The sequence below is a fragment of the Gopherus evgoodei genome, chromosome 2 (assembly GCF_007399415.2).
Source record: "Gopherus evgoodei ecotype Sinaloan lineage chromosome 2, rGopEvg1_v1.p, whole genome shotgun sequence".
NCBI lineage: Eukaryota > Metazoa > Chordata > Testudines > Testudinidae > Gopherus > Gopherus evgoodei.
Genome location: NC_044323.1, coordinates 204,807,789 through 204,831,394, shown reverse-complemented (window position 1 = coordinate 204,831,394; position 23,606 = coordinate 204,807,789). Strand labels below are relative to the sequence as shown.

The 23,606-nt window shown below is 38.0% G+C and overlaps 1 protein-coding gene across 1 annotated transcript in view; it reads right to left on the bottom strand.

Annotated features, from left to right (window-relative positions):
- The window catches only part of PIEZO2 (piezo type mechanosensitive ion channel component 2), a 496,400-nt gene that overhangs the window by 385,041 nt on the left and 87,753 nt on the right, over positions 1–23,606 (bottom strand). The window contains exon 2 of the mRNA XM_030549442.1: positions 15,659–15,754. Within this exon, the coding sequence (XP_030405302.1) occupies positions 15,659–15,754 (96 nt within the window). The remainder of the gene's footprint in view (positions 1–15,658; positions 15,755–23,606) is intronic.

The following is a 23,606-nucleotide window of genomic DNA, read 5'->3' as shown; positions in this document are numbered from 1 at the left end:
GTCAAGGTTGTTTTGAATTCTAATCCTGTCCTCCAAAGTGTTAGCAACTTCTCCCAGTTTCATGTCATCCACAAGTTGTATAAACATATTCTCCACTCCATTATCCAAGTCATTAATGAAAATATTAACTAGTATTGGACCCAGGACAGACCTATCTGGCACCCCACTGGGCAATGAACCATAGATAACTATGTGGTGTGGTATGTAAACCATTTATGCACCCACTGTATTGTAATCTTATCTAGACCCCTTTTCTTGAGAATGTCATGTGAGACTATGTCAAAAGCTTTACTAAAATCAAGATATATCACATTTACTGATTTCCCCCATGCACTAGGCCAGAAACCCTGTCAAAGAAGACAATGAGGTTAGTTTAGCAGGATTTGTTCTTGACAAATCCATCCTGGCTAGTAACTATTACCCTATTATCCCCTAAGTGCTTACAAATTGCTTGTTTAATAATTTGTTCCAGTAGCTTTCCAGGTATCTAAGTTAGATTGTAATTCCCCAGGTCCTCTTTCTTCCCATTTTTAAAGCTAGGTACTATGTTTGCCCTTTTCCCCTTCTCTGGGACCTCACCTAATGTCAAAAATAATAGTTTCAGATAGTTCCTTAGGTACCCTACGATGAATATCAGCAGGCCCTGCTAATCTAAATATTCTTTAACCTGTTCTTTTTCTATTTTGGCTTACATTCATTCGTCCTTCTTGTTCATATTAACTGTGTTAAGTATCTGGTCACCATTAACCTTTTTAGAGAAGAGTGACGCAAAACTGGAATTAAACAATTCAGTGTGCTTGATGTCATCAGTTATTACCTCTCCTTCCCCACTAAGTAGAAGAACCACACTTTCCTTCATCTTTCTCTTGCTCCTTATCTACTTCAAGAGCCTCTTCTCATTGTCTTTTAATGTTCCTTGCTAGATGTAACTCAGTTTGTGCCTTAGCCTTTCTGATTTTGTCCCTACATATTTGTGCTATTTTTTGTTGTACTCCTTCACAATTTGTCCATGTTTCCACTTTTTCTAGTATTCCTTTTTGATTCTCAGGTCATTAAAGAACTCTGACGTGGCCATACTGGCCTCTTGCTATTCTTCCTATCTTTCCTTTGCATTGGGATAATGTTAAAGGCATTTATTCAAACTGTGCCTTTAAGAAAATGTCAGCTCCCCTGAATTTTTTTCCCCATAGATTTTTGTCCCATGGGACATTACATACCAGTTCTCTGAGTTAAAGTCTGCTTTTTTGAAGTTTGTTGTCATTCTATTGCTCTGACTCCTTCCTTTCCTTAGAAACATGAATCTTGTGATCACCTTTACCCTTCTACCTTCACATTTGCAACCAATTCCTTCCTGTAGTCAGAATCAAGTTTAAAATAGCTGTTCCCCTGGTTACTTCCTTCACTTTCTGAAACAAACATTTGTCCCCAATACATTCCAAGAACTTATTAAAAATGTTGTGTTTTGATGTATTACTTTTCCAACAGATGTCTGGGTAGTTAAAGTCCCACCTTACTACCAGGTCTTCTGTTTTGGATACTTCCGTTATTTGTTCTAAAAATGACTTATCCTCTTTCTCTTGCTGATTTGGTGTTGCCAGGAGACCTGCTACCATGAGGTTCCTGCTACTTCTTCCCCTTTTACCTTCACACAAAGACTTACAGCTGGTTTTCCTCTCACCTCTTTATGGACCTCAGAACAAGTGTTATAGTCTTGTCATATAATGCAACACCTCCGCCTTTTTTTCCTGAACAAGCTATCGCTCTCTATACCAATATTCCACACGTCAGATTTATCCTACCAGCTCTGTGGTGCCAATTAAGTCATAATTTATCTTATGCAGTAACATTTCCAGTTCTTCCTGTTTATTTCTTATACTCCTTGCATTATGGGAATTAACTTTACATGAAATAGCAGCATAAAAACTCTTGGAACTCAAACATGAGTAATTAAAAAAATACTTGAAAAAGTTCTGTTCTGTAACTTAGCAGCAGCAATTGCATGGACCCTTAAAAGCCTTTGGAATGGCTACATGATAAATATTTGATGGACAACATCTGGCTTAATGACAGAATCAGTTACTGCTATTCAAATATAAAGTCAAGTGAATCAGCACCTTATTATTGTTTTCAGCTCAGATAACACACAAACAAAACAGACTAGCCTGCAGAACACTATTTATTTTACTAACTAGTACAACCCACATTAACTGTCATAATAGGATATAAACACGCTAGTTAAAAAAGCATCATCATGAATAATTTAATCCAAATCTATCAATATTCTGCTCTGACTGTTTGTAAAGGAATAGTTTTCTAACTCTAAATTCAGTGCCTGTGATTTGAACAATGTGCTACACATGTAGATCCAGACAATGGCAAAAGGAAATATCAGCAGGAGTGGAAGGGACTTAATTTTCTTTTCTACCCCTCTTCGTTGTCTATTTTCTGGTTTCTAAATGCTGTCAGCAATCTGAAAAACTGTCAAGTCATTTTCATTAAAATTAGAAAGCCCTAATGTCATGTGTCATTTAGCAGTGCAGGACTGCGACAGCAAAAGGAAGCAGCAGAAGGTCAGAAACCACATGGAAGGATAATTAACATAAATGTTCCTCAAGACTCTCTTGTTATAGGGATGCCAGGGACAGGTCCTTGTCACCACCTGGAATTCACAATTTCTTCTTTAACTATGGTACTGAAGGAACTCTTACAGAAATCTGAAACAAATCTAGGTCAAAAGTTGTGTAGCAGCAGAGGGGAAAGCAAAGCTGGACCATCCACAGGGAAGATGCAGTATGCTGACAGCCCTGCTCTCTGGGGAGGAATTGTGTCTCCTGAGGTTGTTATTCCAGGGTCTATCCCTGTACTATGAAGAGTTGAACCACCCCACCCAATGCCTCCTACATGGGCTTTATTTTAATTTTTTAAAATATGTACTAGAAATGGGACCAAGATGCAAAATCTGGGCCTACATCTGAACTTCTTCAAATATCAAGATGTCTGAATTCAAGATTTTAGTCCATTACAGAGACAGGGCCAGCCATAAAGTTCAGCTTAGGGTCAGATCTGTGCTTTGATCCAAGTCTGTCTTTATAACAGTGTCATAAACAGATAGCTAAGGGTTAATGTCTCTTTCACCTGGAAAGGAGTAACCTGAAACACCTGACCAGAGGACCAATCAGGAAACAAGACTTTTTCAAATCTGGGTGGAGGGAAGTTAGTGTGTGAGTCCTTTGTTCTGTTCTTCTGCCTGTACTCTCTCGGCTATGAGAGAATTTTTTTCTGCTTCCTGCTTTTCTAATCTTCTGTTTCCCAGTTGTAAGTATAAAAGATAAAATAGTGATTTATAGGGTTTTTATTTTGTATTTACATGTGTGTAGTTGCTGGAGTGTTTTGAATTGTATTCTTTTTGAATAAGGCTGTTTATTCATATTTCTTTTAAGCAATTGACCCTGTATTTGTTACTTTAATACAGAGAGACCATTTTTTTGTATTTTTCTTTCTTTTTACATAAAGCTTTCTTTTTAAGACCTGTTGGAGTTTTTCTTTTCTTTAGTGGGGAACTCCAGGGAATTGAGTCTGTGCTCACCAGGGAATTGGTGGGAGGAAGAAGTCAGGGGGAAATCTGGGTGTGTTAGATTTACTAGCCTGACTTTGCATACCCTCTGGGTGAAGAGGGAAGTGCTTGTGCTTCCAGGACTGGAAATAGGAGAGGGTGGAGTCCCTCTGTTTAGATTCACGGAGCTTGCTTCTGTGTATCTCTCCAGGAACCCAGGGAGGGAACACCTGGAGGGGGGAAGGGAAAGGGTTTATTCCCCTTTGTTGTGACACTCAAGGAATTTGGGTCTTGGGGCCCCCAGGGAAGGTTTTGGGGGGGACCAGAGTGCCCCAAAACACTCTAATTTGGTGGTGGCAGCTTTACCAGGTCCAAGCTGGTAACTAAGCTTGGAGGGTTTCATGCTAACCCCCATATTTTGGACACTAAGGTCCAAATCTGGGAATAGGTTATGACAAACACACACTTACGAATATTACATTCTACTGCCAGTTTTTGACCAGCTGTATCACTACATTCTACTCCCTTCTACTAAATGGTGAGAAGTACATTGACAAATGAAACAGAAAAAAGGAGCTAGCCATTCCAGGGTGTCTACTTTGGGGAATACATAGGCACTACCGCTAACCATCCCCCGTCTCACCTGATTGCACGTTAAACAAGATATATACTGTCTGAAGCAAAACGGGGGAAGGGTTAGGGACCGGAATAAGTCCTTCAAGCAAGAGAAATAGACCACAAATAAATACGGTTTATTTACTGGAGAGGAAAGACGTTTACCCCAGCAGACAAAATTTCAAGTAGTACAATCAGGCAGTTTTCTAACAGAAGAGATTTATGATGAACAGCCCAGGCTGCAACCAAAGCAACAACAAATGATACCATTGTCACAGCCTGGCCTGCTAGCTAGGTCATTCTGCAGCTTATTTTTAAGTGCCCCTTCAGGCATCCTCTTGTTGCATGCAATATTGTACATGGTGGATTCAGGGCAGGCCTTGAAGTACTGTAGTATGATTGTATGATCTTGGGCGGGGCAGTATCAACAGAAGAGTAACTGAAAACAGCTGCAATTGCTTTTTAAAACACTGGTATGGGCTGCTCTTATAGGAATTCCTCTCATCTTTAGGTTGATCATTATAATAAAAACACATACCTAATGATTTACTGGATTTTCTTCCCTCTGCCTTTATGATGACATAATCAAACATAATTATTTAAAATATAATAGTATTCAAAAAGGGGGCTAACAAAAGTGTTTTAATAAAAAACAGATGCAGGTAGCTTTATATGTCCACTACTATTTTATATTCAACACTTAAACATACAATTACATGGTACCACTTTCCTCATCTAGTAAAATCCACAGTTCTTTTTCCTTCTTCTCACTAGGGAGCAAATCCTCAATCCTTCCGCAAAGTTCAAGTAAATGAGCTGTGAGCAGCAGTTCTCCATTGTTATCAAGCGAAAGGAAACTTTCAACACTGCCACAGCGTCCTCTGAACACCACAAAGTTATAAGCTGTCACAGCCATTAGGCCAATTGGCCCATGGACATATGTAATTACAGATCCATAAGCCTTTCGTCCAAATCCTGCTATGTACTGGGATGCAAGCAACGCTCTGCCCCCTGCAAATGACTTGGGTGCCAATACCCTTTCCCCGCTGTACAGCAGAACTACAATGGTCATACTGCATTCAGGGTCCTCCAATCCCACAGAGGAAGGTGAAGCAGGATTTCCCCTTCCGTCATTATTATAGACCAAAATCTAGAATACATATTTAAAATATAGCTATCGGAGGGGACTAGCTTCTACTACAGCAGTAAAGATAATACAATCAGTTTACTGTAATAAGACAATTCCCCTCGTAAAGTGTTCTGATTTTATTTACAGGTTAGGGACCAAATTGTGGTGTTAGTTCCATGGATTTAAGACCTGAGTATCACCATTAGGGCTTCATCTAAACTAAAAAAATTAGGTCAACGTAGCTATGTCTGTCAGCAATGTGAAAACACCACACACCTGACCAGAGTTATGCTGACTAACCCCCAGTGTAGACACAGCTATGTAGATAGAAGAATGCTTACATCAACATATCTAATTTCATTTGGGGAGGTGATGACCCTACACTAATGGAAAACCCCTTACATCAGTGCAGGCTGCATTGAAACTATGGAATTATGCTGGCATAGTTATTTCAACATAGCTATGCTGATATAGTCTCCATAATGTTACCCCAGTGGTGTAATTCAGTAGAATCTGGCCTAAAACTGAATACAACAATTGCTCCACTATAGTTAGTGCATGTTTGCTAATGATACTATCTAGTGATTGGGGGGAGGGGTAAAATTACACACATTTCCTCCAATAGAACTGTTTAAACAATCAATCTCTAAGAAGGACATTTGATTACAAAATTTCCTTTAAATTATTCTGGGTTAAGTTTTCCAAATGTGGTTTCCATTTGTGCACACACTTTTCTTTTCAAGGCCACAAGGGTCGAAGTTCAATTTCTTGATGTTGGTATATTTCGGTTATTCTTAAAATTAAAAATGTTTCTATAAGCTTAGAGGAAACAGATTGTTTTTATTTGCTTATATATGGCAGGAATACATACAGATTTCCTAGCATGCAAATTTATCATATTATATGATGGGGATAAATCATGCAGACAAATTGTGCATCAAAGTCGCACCTGGGGCAGTGCAGCTGCAGAGCCCGGCCTGACCCGGTGCTCTGTCCTGCACGGTGGCAGCAGTGTGGCCTGGTTCCAACCAGGCGGCATGGCTGTAACACCGGCATCCACTGGTGCTCCAGGCAGCATGATAAGGGGGCACAGAGCAGGGGGTGGTTGGATAGAAGGCAGGGGAGTTTGGGGTGGTGTCAGGAGGTGAGTGTGTGGATAGGGGTCATGGTGGTCAGGGGGAAATAGGGGGCTGAAGGAAGATGGGGGGACAGGTGTCCCAGAAGGGCAGTCAGGAAGATGGGGGGGTTGGATCGGGCAGCAGGGAGCAGTCAGGGGCAGGGGATCCAGGGGGAGTCAGGGGACAGGGAGAAGGGGTGGTTGGATGGGGCAGGAGATATGGGGGGTGGGGGGCAGATAGGAGGCTGGGGGCCGGGCCACAACCCCCTCCCCTAACCTGCCCTCCATACAATTTACAAAACCTGATGTGGCCCTCAGGCCAAAAAATTTGCCCACCCCTGGTCTAGGGCCCGAGTCAGAAGGTCTACATAGTGCAGTATGGACATGTTAGCATAGCTGAGAGACCCAGGTCCAGGAATTGTATGGCCAGGTTCACAGTTCAGTTTGGAAACTCAAATGTGGGCTTGGAAACTCCTGAGTCCTAAAGACCTAGGTTCACAATGCAGTGTAGGCATATCCAAAGCTGCACCAGGCTGAGGATGATTGCGCCCAGAGGTGCTCTAACTCCTTCCTGATGCGGTGGGGATCTGCTCCACCACAATCTCATGTTCTTAAATGTAGACAAATTTAGTTCTGGTACAAAACTGCTCATTACAATGAGATTCAGCAACTAATTTTTTTATTTAACTCTAGACACATACCCTAAAATCATTTTCTATTCCTCTGTTCATGAATATTTGAGGGATAAAAGGATAAGGAGACTTTCACTACCAGGTCCTTGCCATAACGGGAATGGCCAAAGCTCATTAACATGACTGCAGTTTGGTGGCCAGTAAGTGAAATAAACTGGTGTCTTAGCCCACACTTCTAGCACCTGCATTCATGCCCTATTTTCACACCATCACAACTATCTCCAGGCCTTCTTCAATGCTGCCCCTACCTATGGAGCTCTTATCCAACTCCAGGCTGCAAAAACACTACTCTTCTTTTCATTCAGATCACTCTTGAAGACATACATTTTCTGTAATAACACAAGAAAGCATCAATGATTTAATAATATAAGCTAAAGTTAAAACCTTAGTTATTTCCTCCGTTTGGCTTCCCACTTTACTCGGTTTACCATGCCTATTTTGCTTTAGTTGGTGCTGTCTGGATTCAGTGTTTTATTCAGCTCCAAAAACACATCTGGCACTTAAACAATGATGAAGAAGATGAAAACTGGTGTCCACACCATAAAATCAGCCATCTACCTGGAATCTCTGCTAACAGTCTCTTTAGAGAGGCCATGGGTAAAGGAGCACAGAATCAGAGATCTATCTTCTCACATTAGAGCATGCCACTTTGCAAAGCTTGAGACACACCAAAGGGTACAGTTGCTATGGTGCTTCATCAATGAATCAAGGATTGCCATTTTAGAAGCAATAAATTAACTTAAAATTAATTTTAAGAAGATTATTTTCTCCACCAAAATGGTTTGATATGAAAGCAGTGAGAATGGCATATATTAGCAACTAACAAAAAACTTCTCCACTTATGAAAAGCAAGAGGATTTCCAGCATTGGGCTAGATCTTCAAGACCTGCTTCATTTTTACTAAAATTTGCCTGAGTAAGGAATGAGTAAGTACTCCTGGATCTGGCCTGTTAGTTATAATGAACTCCATTGTTCAACCCCTGGGAATATGCATGATGCTAAAAATGAAGAAACCTAGCTGAGATGCAGTATTTTGAGCCAAAGGATGTTTATGTAGCAGACTGGCATGGCTCCATAAACAGACATATGCCCAATCCGGTAAAAATCACATTTTAATTGCTCAAAAGCATTTTCTGAACTATAAATAAATCTCTCTGATGCCTCAAGCTTATACAAAAACATTCAGTAGCTCTGGGGACATCAAACAGCTCTCCCTCTCTAGTCAGCAACCCAGTTATTCCTCAGTGTACTTTATAATTGACACCTAAAAGCCAATGGGCAATAAATCTTTGCCAAAAAAATGGAAGAAATTATCTCTGTGGTCACACAGTTACAGTATGGATGGAACCATTCTGAAACATATATTAACGTACAGTATTGCCAAGCCAAAAATTTCAAAAGTCATGAGTCAGGCCCACTCCAAAAAATGAGATTTTTTTAAAATCATATTTTTCTTCTGATAGTTTAACTCCCACTCTTCCTCTTCAACGTATATGACAATTACAGCACTGCCAACTTTTGCAAATTCACAGTGAATAAGATCATTTTGGCCCCAGCTGTATGAACACTTACTAGAGAATCCAACTACAATCAGGGCCTATGATGGGGGCACCATACAAACATATAGTAAAAGAAAGCCCCTATCCTGAAAAGCTTATAGTCTTGTGCAAAACATAGCGTGGTGTTTGAATGGGGATTCAAACTCATCTCTCATAGGGGTTAATAAATATCTATTAGAGGGGAGCAATTTAATTCCGGTAGAATTGGGAAGGATACAAACTGATGCAGCATTAGCCACATCCTGAGATATCCAGTCCCCAAAAGTGAACCTACAACCTTCAGATCCACACAACAGACCTCTTTCATTTCAGCATAAGTAGCTGTGGAGGGAAGCATGTTATTTCCTCCTAGATGGATCAGCCCATACAGTGAGACACAAAACACAAATTGTGTTTGGGTTAAACACTATTTATGAGACAGCAGTGGAACGCAGGGCATCAGCATTCTTGATTTCTACCTCTGTCTCTGAAAACATGGCATGGACTAATGGTTACAAGTGGCAAGGCCAAATGTAACACCAGCCCTGTTTGGGTTGCCTGTGGTGACTGAACCCAGGACCTCTGGGCATAAAAGCATGAGCTTCTACCACTTCAGCTAAAGAATCAGCTCTCTTAGCATAGAAACAGTAGCAGATCTGTAAACCTGTAAATGTGGTTGAATGTATTACCTCTATATCGAGTTCAATGGGATTACTCACAGAGCATAACAGCTATGTACATAAGTCTTTGCAGGGTAAAGGTCTAAATTTCAGTTTTATGAACTCATTCCTTAACAAGTTTGATTAATCAAGCCCAAGATGTCTGTAAGCACTAATATTCCCTACAAACCTTATGTTCTCTATCAATTCCTGTAAACAGCATTGGTAAAAGACAGGATCAGGGATGAGAAGGGCTGATGGAAGCTTCCCAGGTATATATGAAATGATTATGGAATTACCTGCACTATACACTTTTATCTCCCAGATACCCCCCGACATTTAAGAATAAATTTGCAGCCTAATTAAACCACATCCGGTGTCTCCTCTCCTTCCAGCACAACTGGGCAAAAAATACTCTTGAATATTTGCAGGTTTGTGCACTGTTTAAATATGAATATTTTAAATTATTTTAAATGGATAATTCTTATTACATTAGCTCCTCAGCCAAACGAGATATAATAATACAGATATCTATTTTGAGCCAGATTCTGCCAGTCTTCTCTCACACAGAGTAGTATCTTATTCCAAAAGTAGCTCTACTCATTTTGTTACTCAGCATGAGTAATGATAGCTGAATCTGATCCACTGCTTTACTAAAGTGATGTATATTACTTTAAAAACACTACCTGATTAAGAAGGGCTTCTTATTCCAGCTACCATAATATAAACTAGCAACTTGAGTAAGGAACAGCTGGTAAACCTAACAGAACGTAACTTCACTTCTATTAAGGAAAACCAGTTATTCAGTACTGATAAAACGAGTAATTTCTCCTGTCCAAGCCAAGTATATTTAAAAAAAACTTCACTTACTCTACTCTTTCAAGACAGAAAAAACACTATCATTAAAACTGTTTTAAACACATTACTCCATTGATTCCCAATCAAGGCAACAGAATTATAGTTTGCAACTGGTTAAACTGTTACTACTTATTCTTTGTCTCAAGAGAGCTACTGTAGGTAATAAACCAGTCACTAGTCAGACACTTTTATATAAGGAGAACCACTACCTAAAAAGCTATATAGTTTTAGAATTACTGTAAAATTATAGTTGCATCAATAACAGCTCTTATTGCCGTGTTTGATAACTTGGCCTGAGCAGTTTTAAACCACCTCTATAAGCAAATGAAATAACCTGTTATCTGCATTGATATGTCCTCTTTATAATTTTTACATAAAGAATGCTACACTCTGTGTTTATATTAATGTCATAGTAATAGTCAATAGTAATTGATTTCAAGACCTATAAACATTAGCGGTAGAGTTGAGCAAACTACCCAAGATCAACAAACAATGAATCCAATGAATTTTAATGGCATAGGTTATTTGGGAATATGTTTTCCATTATTCAACCAGTTCCATGCATGGTTGAATAGTATTTCAGCTAGTAACATGTTCAGCTAATTTTTTCAGTCAATTGAATATCTTAATTTTTTAGCTTTAATTGGAGAAAATATGTCATTTTAGAGATGGATGAGATATTAGATCAACAGCAAGAACATAACTCATGGAGAACGGAGATTGCATATACATTAAAACAGGAGGTAAGAATTAATATTATTGAGTTATTTTAGTGAACACATTTTTTCTAGAAGATAAACATTACAGAATAAAGAGAGAAAGAGGTTAAAACGGTTTTCATGTACAATACTGTTCAATACAATATTTTACTCCCCATTGTTTATAATAATGCACCCTCTCAAAACTTCTAAAAGAAAATTCCCATTACACTCATTTTGTCCATGCCGACCTACTAACCTGTAGTCATTTTGTGAGTGTCTCCTTGGAAGTCGAAGGAGAGAAGACGAACAAAGGAAAGGAACTAGGGGGAAGGAGGAGGAAATAGTACAAGAGCCAAGGGAAAAGAGAAAGATGGATGGGAAGACCCAGAGAAATGGAAATGGTGATTGCAGAGTGTAAGAGGTAGGTAGATGAGTGGAATGAGTTAGAGAGGTGAAAATGAGGAAAAAGAAAGGAAAACAAAAGTAACAATGAGATGGAGGAAAAAAGGCAAGAACCGAAAGTGAAAACAAACAATAAAATGTACAATGAAAGAGTAGACTTTAGTAAAAAATTAATTGGAGGGAACACATTAAAATAGGTAACAAGATTCAGGTATTGTATAGACTAAAAAGTGAAGTATAGCAAGAGAAAAAGGAAAGAAGGAAAGGAAAATATGAAGACATAGCAAGATGTTTATTTTTTCTATTTTGTAGAAAGCTTGCTTTATTTAACATTTTGACTCTATGATTTAATGGTGATTTGGCTATTTCCAGTTAAAATAGCTTATCAATGTTCCCCTTTTATAGTCTGTGGACACACACATACATACGATAGAGAAAGAGATACATACACACATACACAATTTAAAATTCAACAAGCTAAGGTATTTAACCCTCCACATTCCACACATTTAAAGTTAATAGCAATCTTCCTCAGACAGTCTGTTCTAATATGTTAAGTTTGGATTTTAAATTCCTTCACTCTTAATACAAAATGCACAAAGACATCCCACTGTAGCTAGCTTATGAGCTGTGGAGTGCACCATGACATAAAATTACTATGAGATCATCTGAAATTTTTTGAAAGTGCTCCCCACTGAAAAAGCTCTGTTGACAATGACACATATTGGATTGTTTTAAAGTGTATCCATCAAACCACTCTGGAATCTGTTTTAAATCCAATAAATTAAAAAACAAACTGGAATGAGAGGATGAGGATGACAGTGAAAAATATCACACTTGGTTGTTAGAAAGTAACTATATTTAAGTTGTCAATCATTCTTGCTGGCACGAAAAGGACAGAAAAAGCAAAACACATAAAATCAACATGGTAACCGGATATTAGGTAGGAAGCTGCACCCGTATTCCCCTTCTAGGCTTGCTGCATCCGTCTCATGTATCACCTTCAGTGCTTTTAAGAGAAACTTTAATCCACATCTGGGCATTTACTAACATTTCATTTTCTCATTGTCCTTCTAACTTTCCACAGTAAAAATGACAGACAGTTTTACTTAGATTGGGATTTCCTAAAATTTTGAGGATTTGCTTTTTAAGCCTTTTTATTTTATTTTTCAATTCTGTTTTTGCTGGCTGTACTGTGCACTTTTGCATCCAAGCATAAACTAATCCCACCCATTGAGCCCCCACCAAAACACCGCATTAATGCAGCTCAGGTTTGTGGGGGGGATTGACTGGCTAAAACTACAGGGGCTTTGGGAAGGGGAAAATTAAGAGGACCCATAGTGGAAGTATATGAACTAGTGAATGTTATAGAGAGGGAAAGATGAATGCTCCTTTTTATTCCATAATACAGGAGGAGAATGTTTTTAGATTAAAAGCAAAGGAACGATAGATTCGGGATTAAGTTAATGAACTGGGATTTGGGATTCCTGAGTTCAGTTCCTGGCTCTGCCACATACTGCACAGATGTATCACCGTGGCCAAACCATTTGGGTGGAATTCTCAAAAGCACTTAGCATTGACCCAACTCTCCTCCCATTGAAGTCAACAGAAGACTATATGCTTTTGAAAATTCCACCTTATTCTTGCTGGGCCTCAGTTCTCCATCAGTAAAATAGGTTTAATAATACTTCTCTTCTTCCATCCTTTGAATATCTTGTCTATTTTGACTGTAAACTTTGCCCCTCATCATCTATATGTACAGTGCCTAGCACAGCAGGGCCCCATTCTTGGTTGGATTCTTCAGGTGCTACTGTAATCAAAATAATAAATTAACAGGCAACACATTTCCTGTAAAATGGCTTAACTAAATGCATTTTCTAATCCACATGCAACTAACATGGAAACCAACGTGGCATGATACTGTTTTGGAAATTACCATACTTTGAAGGTTTCAAAAAAAGCATCAGCATTTACACTGACAAGGATAAAACACAGTGAAAGTCATAATTAATGGTTACGGTGAGGACATATTTTACATAGTACAAGACTAGCTTTGACTCCATTCTCCTCCAGTGGAACTTAATGGAGAAAAAAACCATAAAAATATTGTATATGTAAGTGCTCAAACACTACAGTATTGTAATAGAGGTCATATAAATAAGTAAGTAAATAAGATGAGAGATATTTTGAGTTTAATTTCTCTTTTTCACCCAATCTTCAACCTAGTTTTGTGCATTAACTCTTAGTGAGACCCTATAACAGAACACAGTACTCTAACTTGGCAAAAACAACCATCTGTAGTTAGATGATTTCTGTGTGTGTTATAAATTGAACAACAATATTATAACTTCCTGAAAATTTATATTTCTCAGTTCTTCTCCCCAATAATGAGAAAAAAGGAGGCTAAACTGGGGATGGGAGGCTGCATTTAGACAAAGTTAAAGATTCCTCAAGGAATCTTTTCAGTGAATTCAAGAAGAAAAATGTTTGATACCACTGACTGGGGGGAGGGGGTTCAGGAGGAAAGGATAAATGGTGTAACTGCCAATTGAAATGGCATATGCAAGACACTGAAATGGTTGCTGCTTTTTAGAAGGAGTAATGTTATTTATCATTAAAACACTTGTAAGTAGGTTACTTGCTGGTTAATGTACACTGGTGTATGACTTGTTACTCAATCAAGTTACTATAATCTAAAAAGGTAAGAGGCCAGTGTCTTTCAAACTGGCAATTGACTAGGATGACTCTCCTTCCCTCTCAGGTTCTCTCTTATCTAGTGTTCAGAAGGTCAGACATAAAACAGGAGAACACTGGATCAGATGAAAAATATTTTCCAGAAACATAGTTTTTATATATTATTTAAATAATTTAAATATATCACAAATAAACTATATGACTCTAGATTCTATAGCTAAATGAAATATTAGAAGCTAGAGTCATGTTGAAAACAAAACTTCCAGACAAAAGGTATCCTGGGAGGAGGTCAAGACTACTTGACTACTCAGGAAGGAAGAGGAGCCACACTGACCCCATCCTCAACATACCAGACAGAGGTTGCCAGGAGAGTATAAACAGAACCAGACTTGTGGGCTGACAGTTACTGCTGAAAATTAAAAGGGGTAGCTCCAGATGCAACCTGGGAGACCCCTTTGGGGTGACTAATGTGGTAATGGAAGCCCTATATTCAGAGAGATGTCATAGGGTCTTATATGGACCTGATGCTACTCATTCAGGTAAGAGCCCCATAGGAGTCTAGTAATTTGAGATTTTTTATGTCTGAAGTCTAGATTTCCTAGTTTGTTTCATTAGGGATGTTTATTGAATAAAATGGTGTGAATCTCCATTAATCATCACAGTGGTGCAGCGTGTTGTTTGAGACAGCTGCTGTAGGGGAACTGTGCTACATGCACATGGTACCCAGAGCATTCAAAACAAAGCCAATAATTTAGGTAACATTTTCATCCTACAGTGTCAGCCCCAAGAAGGCCCCATATAATATCTCTTTTTCCTTCACTCCCTTGTGGAAGAAGCTTACTTTTATTCTTCACTTGAGTAAAAATAAAATGTTCCTTGAAGAGAGATTCTATTGTAAATAATAGTCTGAAGGTGAACTGGGGGACGATAACTGCCTTAATATAAGAGTTTGATTCAAGCCATATATTGGGAGTTGTGAACTGCAGAGACCGGTTCAGAGATCTACCCACTAAAGCAACTCCCACAAGCTACTGAGTGACAATACATATCACCGATAAAACACAAAAAGGAAATATTACCTTACCACAGCAAATTTTCATTGACTATTCAATGATCCTGAAGTTACAATACTGTTGACCAGAAACTTCTGAGAACTAACTTTTATAGATTAACCCATTTGTTGTCGCAATACACCCACACAAGAATAACAAATATCCTATTTCTGAAATGGCTTTTGTTTTTTCATCTCTGGAACCCTATTTTCACATTTTAATATTGAAGTGCAGCTAACGTGACATGTGGGTGATTTTATCCATGGTGCATTTAATTATTCTGCAGATATAAAACTGGAAAAATAAAAAAAAATAAAAATAAATTTAAAAAAAACTTTTCGAGATCATGGTAATGGGGAGATCAGTGGTGTGCTAATGTCTGTATAGGTGACTAAAATATACATTGTTAAAAGAATACTCCGTAGTTGAATTTAATCAGATCAGTTACTAGGGAGTACTCACTCCAAAACCAGATTCAGTGAGTTTACATGAAGTATTACAAAACCAGCTCGCTTACCATAGGAAAAGTTCAAACCAATGAAAGTATATTGAAGAAATACCTGTAAGACTCCATCTTATAACACCTACAAGATTTTTGTACATAATACATGTTATGTACCTTTAAAAAACCAGCAGGAAAACTCTTACCTTGCATCGTTGTTTTTGTGGGTTCTGAAAATAGAGGAATGAGCAAGAGGTAGACGAGGTAGACAAAAGAGAGCCCATTGTAACGGAACACACATGCTGCAATGGAGAAAGAGAGAGAGTATGTTTTTTAATCTGGCCAGTCTATCTGGGAATACTTAAACTTAAAGATAAATTGCATTTGCCATGAGTTGCATATTTGATTAATGCATATAGCTACTACACTGCTTCACATAAAAAGATAATTGTATCACGCTCTGTATTTGTTCTACAGAATCACTAAAGGTTCTATTTAAGGAAGAAATATAGTGATTCAAAACATGCTTGCAGTATTATACATTTCATCTTAGAGGAAGGGTGGTCTTGTGGTTGAGGCAGAAGACAGAGTCAGGAGACCTGTGTTCGTTTCCCAAATGCACCACAAACTTCCTATTTGACCTTGGATGAGAGTCACTGTTATCTGTGTGTCTCATTTTCCTCATCTATAAATTGGGATAATGCTATCTCTCTGGAGTACAGCAATACTTAAATCATGAACATCTGAGCTCCTCAGATAGAAGGCACTAAATTCATAAGTTATTATTATTATTACTACTAAGTAATGAGGAAGATATGTTAAATTCATAAAGTTATATAATGTATCCAGTGAAATTAAAATCTTTTTCTCCATTTTCCTCCTCTTCTTTTTGCTTATGCAGAATAGAATGTAACACACTTTATTATAATTATTTTATTTTATTTTTAACCACTCAAAATTCTGGAACCAAAACGTAACAGTTAGCATTTATCCTTTAAAAAGCACTCTGCTCATTCCAGAATTCTTCTTAAGACCAAAGGTAAACACCATATGGTAAAACTGAACAAAAGATCCTATAGTGAGAAAAAACTGTGAAACCTCCATGTAAGATCATCATGCCAGTGATATTATAAAATCTCATGCTGATAACATAAATACAATGTGTTTTGCAAAGGAGGTAGTTTGCTAACTTCTTTCAGTGTTTCTTTTTCTTTTTCCATATGTTCAGCATTACTGTACTTTCATTGAATTGGATATTTTCAGGAGATGTTTGTTCAAGAAGCAATAGCAGTAAAGACAGTATTTGCAACTTCAGAGTTGTACATGCAGACTATGCTGCAAGTCAAGTATATGGACTTCTTTATTAAAAACTCAGCAGGATGTAATCCAACTGCATGGCAGATGTTAAAACATTACGAGACCTACCACATTCAGCTTTTCCTATGAGATAAGCCAAACACTGAGCAGTAAGGAGCAAAAAGAAAACATTCCTATTTATTTACAGCACAATCATGGAATGTAAGTAAAATCATCAAATCAATTCCCTCAACTAATTCCGAGATGACTAAATTTTGGAGGAAAGGAATTGGCTTACTCTGTCCATTCTGTTGCAAATTTGTTTCCTAAATAAAGTTAGATTTACTAAGCCAACTTCATCCCTGGTGTATCATCATAATCTTGACTAGGGCTATACCAAGAATGAATTTGGCCTACACTCTGCATGTAATCAACATATTTAGATCTAGCTCATTCTGATCACCATAACTTCTGTCCCACTCTACTTATAAATGGTACAATAAAGAAAAGTTTTGTTATTAAAGAACCAAAGTTATACAGTAGCTGTAATTTATGATTGCAAAACTGACTAGTGTTTTATTCAAATCAATTGTTGGATGACTACTTTCTAAACTGACAGAGATTAGTCTGATTTAAAAACTACATGGGTCTTCTGTATTCTATATCTGCAGAGTTTACCTGTGAAGGCTCTGTGACCTTCAGGAGTAGCCTCAACTAGGACTGATAGCAAGGAACTCCCAAGTTCTGTTTCCAGACTACATTAATTCTGTCTGTTACGATCAACATCTCAATAAATCCTACATTTTCAAAGGGCATCCACTAATTTTAGGTGTCCAACTTGAGATTTCTAGACCCTGATTTTTAGAGTTGATTATTACCGACAACTCCAGCTGTAATCAATGGGAGCCAAAAGGGAGTGTACTATTCCTCTGAAAAATCAGGATCCAATTATCTTAAATTTGGAACAATTTAGGTTGCATATCTGCAAAATGGTATAATGCTTAATCTGTTTTAAGAGCTGATATTTGTAAAGTGCTAGGACGCTGGAAAGTCATACAATCTCTTAGGTATATTCAACTGGAATGAGGAATTAAAGCTGCCTGTTGATCTATAAAAACTGGGCCAAAATGTTCACAAAAAGTCTTTTTTCATTAAAATTCTTAGAAAAATAATATTTTAACCAATTAACTAGCCTGCAGGTTCTACCACAAAACAAACTAATAATTATACACAAATATGTTTGCCAATTTTTCCTAGCATTTAATATTTTAGTGGCTTAATTATGTTTTGCTTTACTGCACCTTGCAACAGATGCTGTATAAAGGCATTTAGTTATTGTCTACCTACCCAATCCAGCTGCTCTTAATCACATGAATAGTCCCTGATTTCACTGTATTAGTACATTAATATCCTCCCTCTGAACAGACTACAGAGCAGGGCTGCCTCTTTTTTATGTTTCTACAGTGCCTAGCACTATCAGGTCAGGGCCTCTGGGATCTCTCATAACAATAAAAAACAACAGATTTCACAGCTCAGTCTTGTTTAACCAAAGCTTTCACCAGTGCGCTGTTGTAAATTACATGGCAGGCAGTGCCTTAAACATTTAAAACCATCATTTAAATCCAAGCCTATTCCAGCAAGTTAATATTTTATTTAATAATATTTATTCAATTTCCTGGCAGACCTATGTTAATTTTAACAGTTACCAAAACACTAGAAATAAATCTGTAAGAAACAACTTCATTGCTAAGTCTTTCTAGGTATGTCTACACTGCAGCTGGGAGTAGAGTGACCAGATGTCCCGATTTTATAGGGACAATCCCGATATTTGAGGGTTTTTCTTATATAGGCTCCTAATTGCCCCCCACCCCTGTCCTGATTTCTCACACTTGCTATCTGGTCAGCCTAGCTGGGAGTAAGCTTCCCATCCCAGGCAGATAGACATGCTAGGGAGGCTTGAGCTAGTGTTCTAAAAATAGCAGTGTGGCTGCTGTGGCTCAGACTGGAGCTCAGGATCTCAACTCCATCCAACCCACAAGCCAAGCTCCAGATTGATCCATAATGTCCTCACTGCTATTTGGAGTGCGCTAGCACCAGGCTCACTCCCAGCAGCAGTATATACATGCTCCCCCGTTTCTGCACATGCCCATGTGTCTCTGGGGCACGGTTCTGAAATGCTCTAAGATTCTCTCCTTGTCTAGCCAATGGTAATTGCAAGAAGGGCATTGGAGGACTAATCAGCACTCAAAAAATGTAGCCTGCATTCTCACAGCTCAAGTTATATCAGAAGTCGGGCTCTAATCCATTCCCCCAGGGTAAACCAGCTTAGACTAAAAGCACCTACCAACCTGGGTCAGAGGTTTTTCTGCATGGATGGTAGGGAGATGGGGTTAAAACCTAAGCAAGAACCTGTGTTTATTGTGCAGTGAAGAAATACCCATAAGGACACCCTGTGATGCACTGAATGCAATTAAACCCATCCTCTACATTCTGAATGATCCTGCAAAGAAATTCATGTAAGCAGAGTTTTACTCCTGCACAGAGAAGCCAACACAAGAATAAGGCTGCATGCATGAATACCTTTGCAGATCAGACCCATAACAGTCAGTGTTTTCCCTATATATACACACCTGTTTGTTTTTAAAAAAAAAAAACCAACAACAACAAACCAAGACTATTTATTCTGATATGCTCCTACTATTAGATATAAAAATCAAGCAAATAAAAATATCCTTACTAATCTATACATTTTTATACAATACATGGAACAACCATGAAAAGAATTATAACGTATGTGGTAACAGGAAAACACTCCCTACGCCAAAAGGGGTAGATTTCTCATTAAAAGATAACACACACCTCTGTATAGTTTAAAGTGTGTATTACATGTAGACATCTGCACTTAGGTAACACTTTAGGGCCCCTCCCTGTCAAGTCTAAGGTGGATACACATAGCATGCAAGTATAAGCAAAAAAGACTAATCTAAATTATATCATCTCTCATGTTTTGATTTATCTGTATTTTTAACCACATTCCTCACCATAGAATCTAAATGCCATTAATGAAAAATATCTAGAAATGTGTTTGTTTTTTTCCCCCCTCGGCATTTGCACCGTTAGGGATACTATGATGGCAGTGATATAAATTTTTAAAAAGCAAAAATGCAAATACTAAGGTTCTGCATATTCAAACTTTATTCTATTACAAGTGAACTCAGCTCCAGTAATACATATCTCAGCTAAGTATTATCTTGATTATTCACATGGAATGAGTGCTATATATCATATAACCAGACTGCTCTATTGCTCTTCTGTTTCAAACACTTTTCTTTTTAGACCCAGAGATGAGAAATGCTGTGCCTGATAACAGGAGCAGCAAAGAGACACTTATTTTAAGCAAGTATCAGAGGGGTAGTCTGGATCTGCAAAAGCAGCAAAGAGTCCTGTGGCACCTTATAGACTAACAGACGTTTTGGAGCATGAGCTTTCGTGGGTGAATACCCACTTCGTCAGATGCAAATTAGTTACTGACAGTTTCACACACCTTTATCCCAGAGTGATAAGAAGCAATCCACTGTTAGAACACAACACACAGCTGCATAACATTTTCACAGCAGACAGCTAATATGCAAATTATTTTCAATAAAAAAATGACAGATGTAGAATATTTCAGTTTTAGGGAATCAGATTATTTGTTCAAATGGCTGAAAAATTACACTTGCAAATAAATGAACCCTTTCTCATAACTAACTGACCACTGCTATTTACATAATGAAAGAATGATATATATTCTGCCCTTAGCCCATTTGGCATCAGCTGAGTTTTATGGAAGTAACAGTGCAGAATTTGGCCAGAAAGTCTAAAATGTGCAGTATAGAAATACCTTTTAAAATAGCGTTACCACAGATTGTTAAAAAGTTAACACAACATGATTATATAGATAATATGGGATTAGGGGCTAATTCCAGTGTTAGTACATAGCATGAAATATAAGTTTTCAATATTCCTAAATCACTATCGCAAATGTTTAGTGTCAAACTCTGAAGTACTCTAATAAAGCAAGCAAAAACCAAGAGTCATATTAGGCTGAATAATACTTTTAGAATATGAATGGGACATGTAATTTTTTGCTTTAGTCAAACTATCAGATTCTGGCTATTGTTTAGGAACAATTCTCTAGATATCTTTCCACAGGCATTAGCCATTACAGCATTTTTTTTTGTCAAATTAAAGAAAGAAAATAATGTTATGCTTGGGATCCTACAGATTAAAACTTTTCATTTTATTTCATCATCATTTTAGTACAGTTAGTACAATTCATTTTTAGAGGTTAAAAGCTGAACTTTTTAGAAAGTAATCAGACAGGGAAATAATAAAAAGTAAAGATTCTACTGAAAATGGCATATGTATTTTGATGCGTGATTTAGCAATGACATTTTAAAACATTAAAAGCTGTTATTTAATCTTGTTAAAACCAATGTATTTCTAATTAGCATGCTTCTCCAAAAAATGGATCCTTCTTTGTTTTGGTTTATTAGCTTGTTGTGCTTTCTTGTTTCATATTTAAAATAAATATTAATTATGTATATTGCAGTAGTGCCAAGAGGTCCTAATCAGAGATCAGAACCCCCTTGTGCCAGATGCTGTACACAGACAAAATGAAAAGACCTGCCTGTAAGTAAATTACAGTTTGCCAGGGGGTGCATGAAGATATGTTAGTTCTAGAAAATGGAGGAAGTTCAAATGATTGCTATTTGCTACCATATCCCATTAACAGATAATTTTATTTTTAAATTAAGCACTAATAGCCACTAGCAATGTTTCCCTACAGACAGTTCTAAATCAACATTTAACTTCAGGTTTGTCTAGGACTTAACACACTACAGTGGCACAACTGTAGCACAAATGATGGAGAGGTTATCCCATCAGCATAGGTAATCCACCTCCCTGAGAGGCAGTAGCTAGGTGGATGGAAGAACTTCCATTGAGCTAGCACTGTCTGCACCATTGAGCTAGCACTGTCTGTCATGCTTCCTTCACCTTAACGAAGCCACTCAGGGGCAGGGCCGGCTCCAGGCCCCATCGCACCAAGCGCATGCTTGGGGCGGCATGCCGCAGGGCGCGCTCTGCCGGTTGCTGGGAGGGCAGCAGGCGGCTCCGGTGGAGCTCCCACAGGTGTCCCTGCGGAGACTGCGGTCCGCAGCTCCAGTGGAGCATCTGCAGGCACACCTGTGGGAGGTTCACCGGAGCCACAAGTCCGGCGGACCCTCTGCAGGGATGCCTGCGGGAGATCCACCGGAGCCGCAGGACAGGTGAGCGGCAGAGTGCCCCCCGCGGCGTGCTGCCACGCTTGGGGTGGAGAAATGGCTAGAGCCGGCCCTGCTCAGGGCTTGTGGATTTTTCACACTCCTGATTGACATAGTAAAACCAACCTAATTTTCTAGTGTAGACCAAGCCTTAATAGCTAGACAGATGAGTGCATTACGCAGTATCAGTCTGAAGGGACATCCTATACATAATCCATCCTAAATCAAACAGGGAAGCCAGCAAAATTGTATATCCATATCCTTTAGTCAACTTTTAACTTTTAATGTTCAATACAATTCTGCAAACAACTATATGGTAGCTGTAGTATGGAAACATTCTTGAATTTAAAAGGTTTTCTGTTGCTCCTTTGCATGTCCCTCTGGATACATGTGTTCATCTTTTTCACAAAGATCAGGACAATGCTAAAAGCTGGTGTACTTTATTATTTGAAAATATTAGTATGCAGAACTGTGTGTTCTTCCATCTTGACAGTTATCACACAATAGATTTTCTGGACAATTTTAAAATTTCTTCATCAGCTAAATAAGAAAATCTGGAGGACAAACAAGAATTTATATATTAGAGAGGTAGAAATGTTAATGGATTTATACCTCCTTGCTCTTGAATTAATACCACCACCTAAGAAAGAAAATATTGTATTTCTAATCAAATTGTCTAAAAGTCTGAAAAGGTTTGCAACCTGGGGTTCTCCTAACCACTAAAATACTTTGAATTGCAAGTGTACTTTGGCACTGCGGATGTCTACTGCATCCCTGTTTGTAAGTGATAACTGTTGCAAAAACCAAAGACGGTAGCAAAAAAATGGAGAAGCTATAGCCAGCATAAGACAAAATTAGCCATCCACTCAAATTGTTTTCATATTTACCTTACATTAACAGCAGTGGCTTTTTAGTAATGGAATTAATTTACTGCCTGCTATTGCTTCCTTCTTTCAAGAACTATATAAAAATAGATTTTTTTGTAAGCTTTTACTGTAGGCTTGAATAGATTATATATTATTCTTGGCAACATCCTCTCTGGACTGATGTGTGTGCATTAGCATGAAGAGGAATTGATCCAGCCAACTATAATGAAGTCATATTTCTTCTATCTTCAGCAGGATATTGCATAGCACTTGCATCTTGTTTAACAATTTTACAGCTGAAAGTTTATTAAGAAGGCACAGCAAAGGTATGCTTCAAGGAAGATTGTTACCTATAGACTTCATTTTGGATAAAAATCTTCATTTGAAGAAGTGCTGCTGGAAAAATGTTTAAGACACTGCAAAACAATGTAGTCTGAAAGAAAAATCTGATGCTGTTCACACCTTAAAATATTCAGTCAATCCCAATGAAATCTATTTTTTTTAAGCGAATTGAACATTGACCTGGGCTTTCCACAAGAACTCAAAGGAGTGATGTTGCACAACTTTCACCCAAAGCCAAAGTTATTGGGCACCTATCTACTGTGGTCCCCTGTGAAAATCCCAGTCTATAGCTATATTCTTTTCATCATTATCTGCAAAAAGAAAGTTATCAAAGAGTAACCACC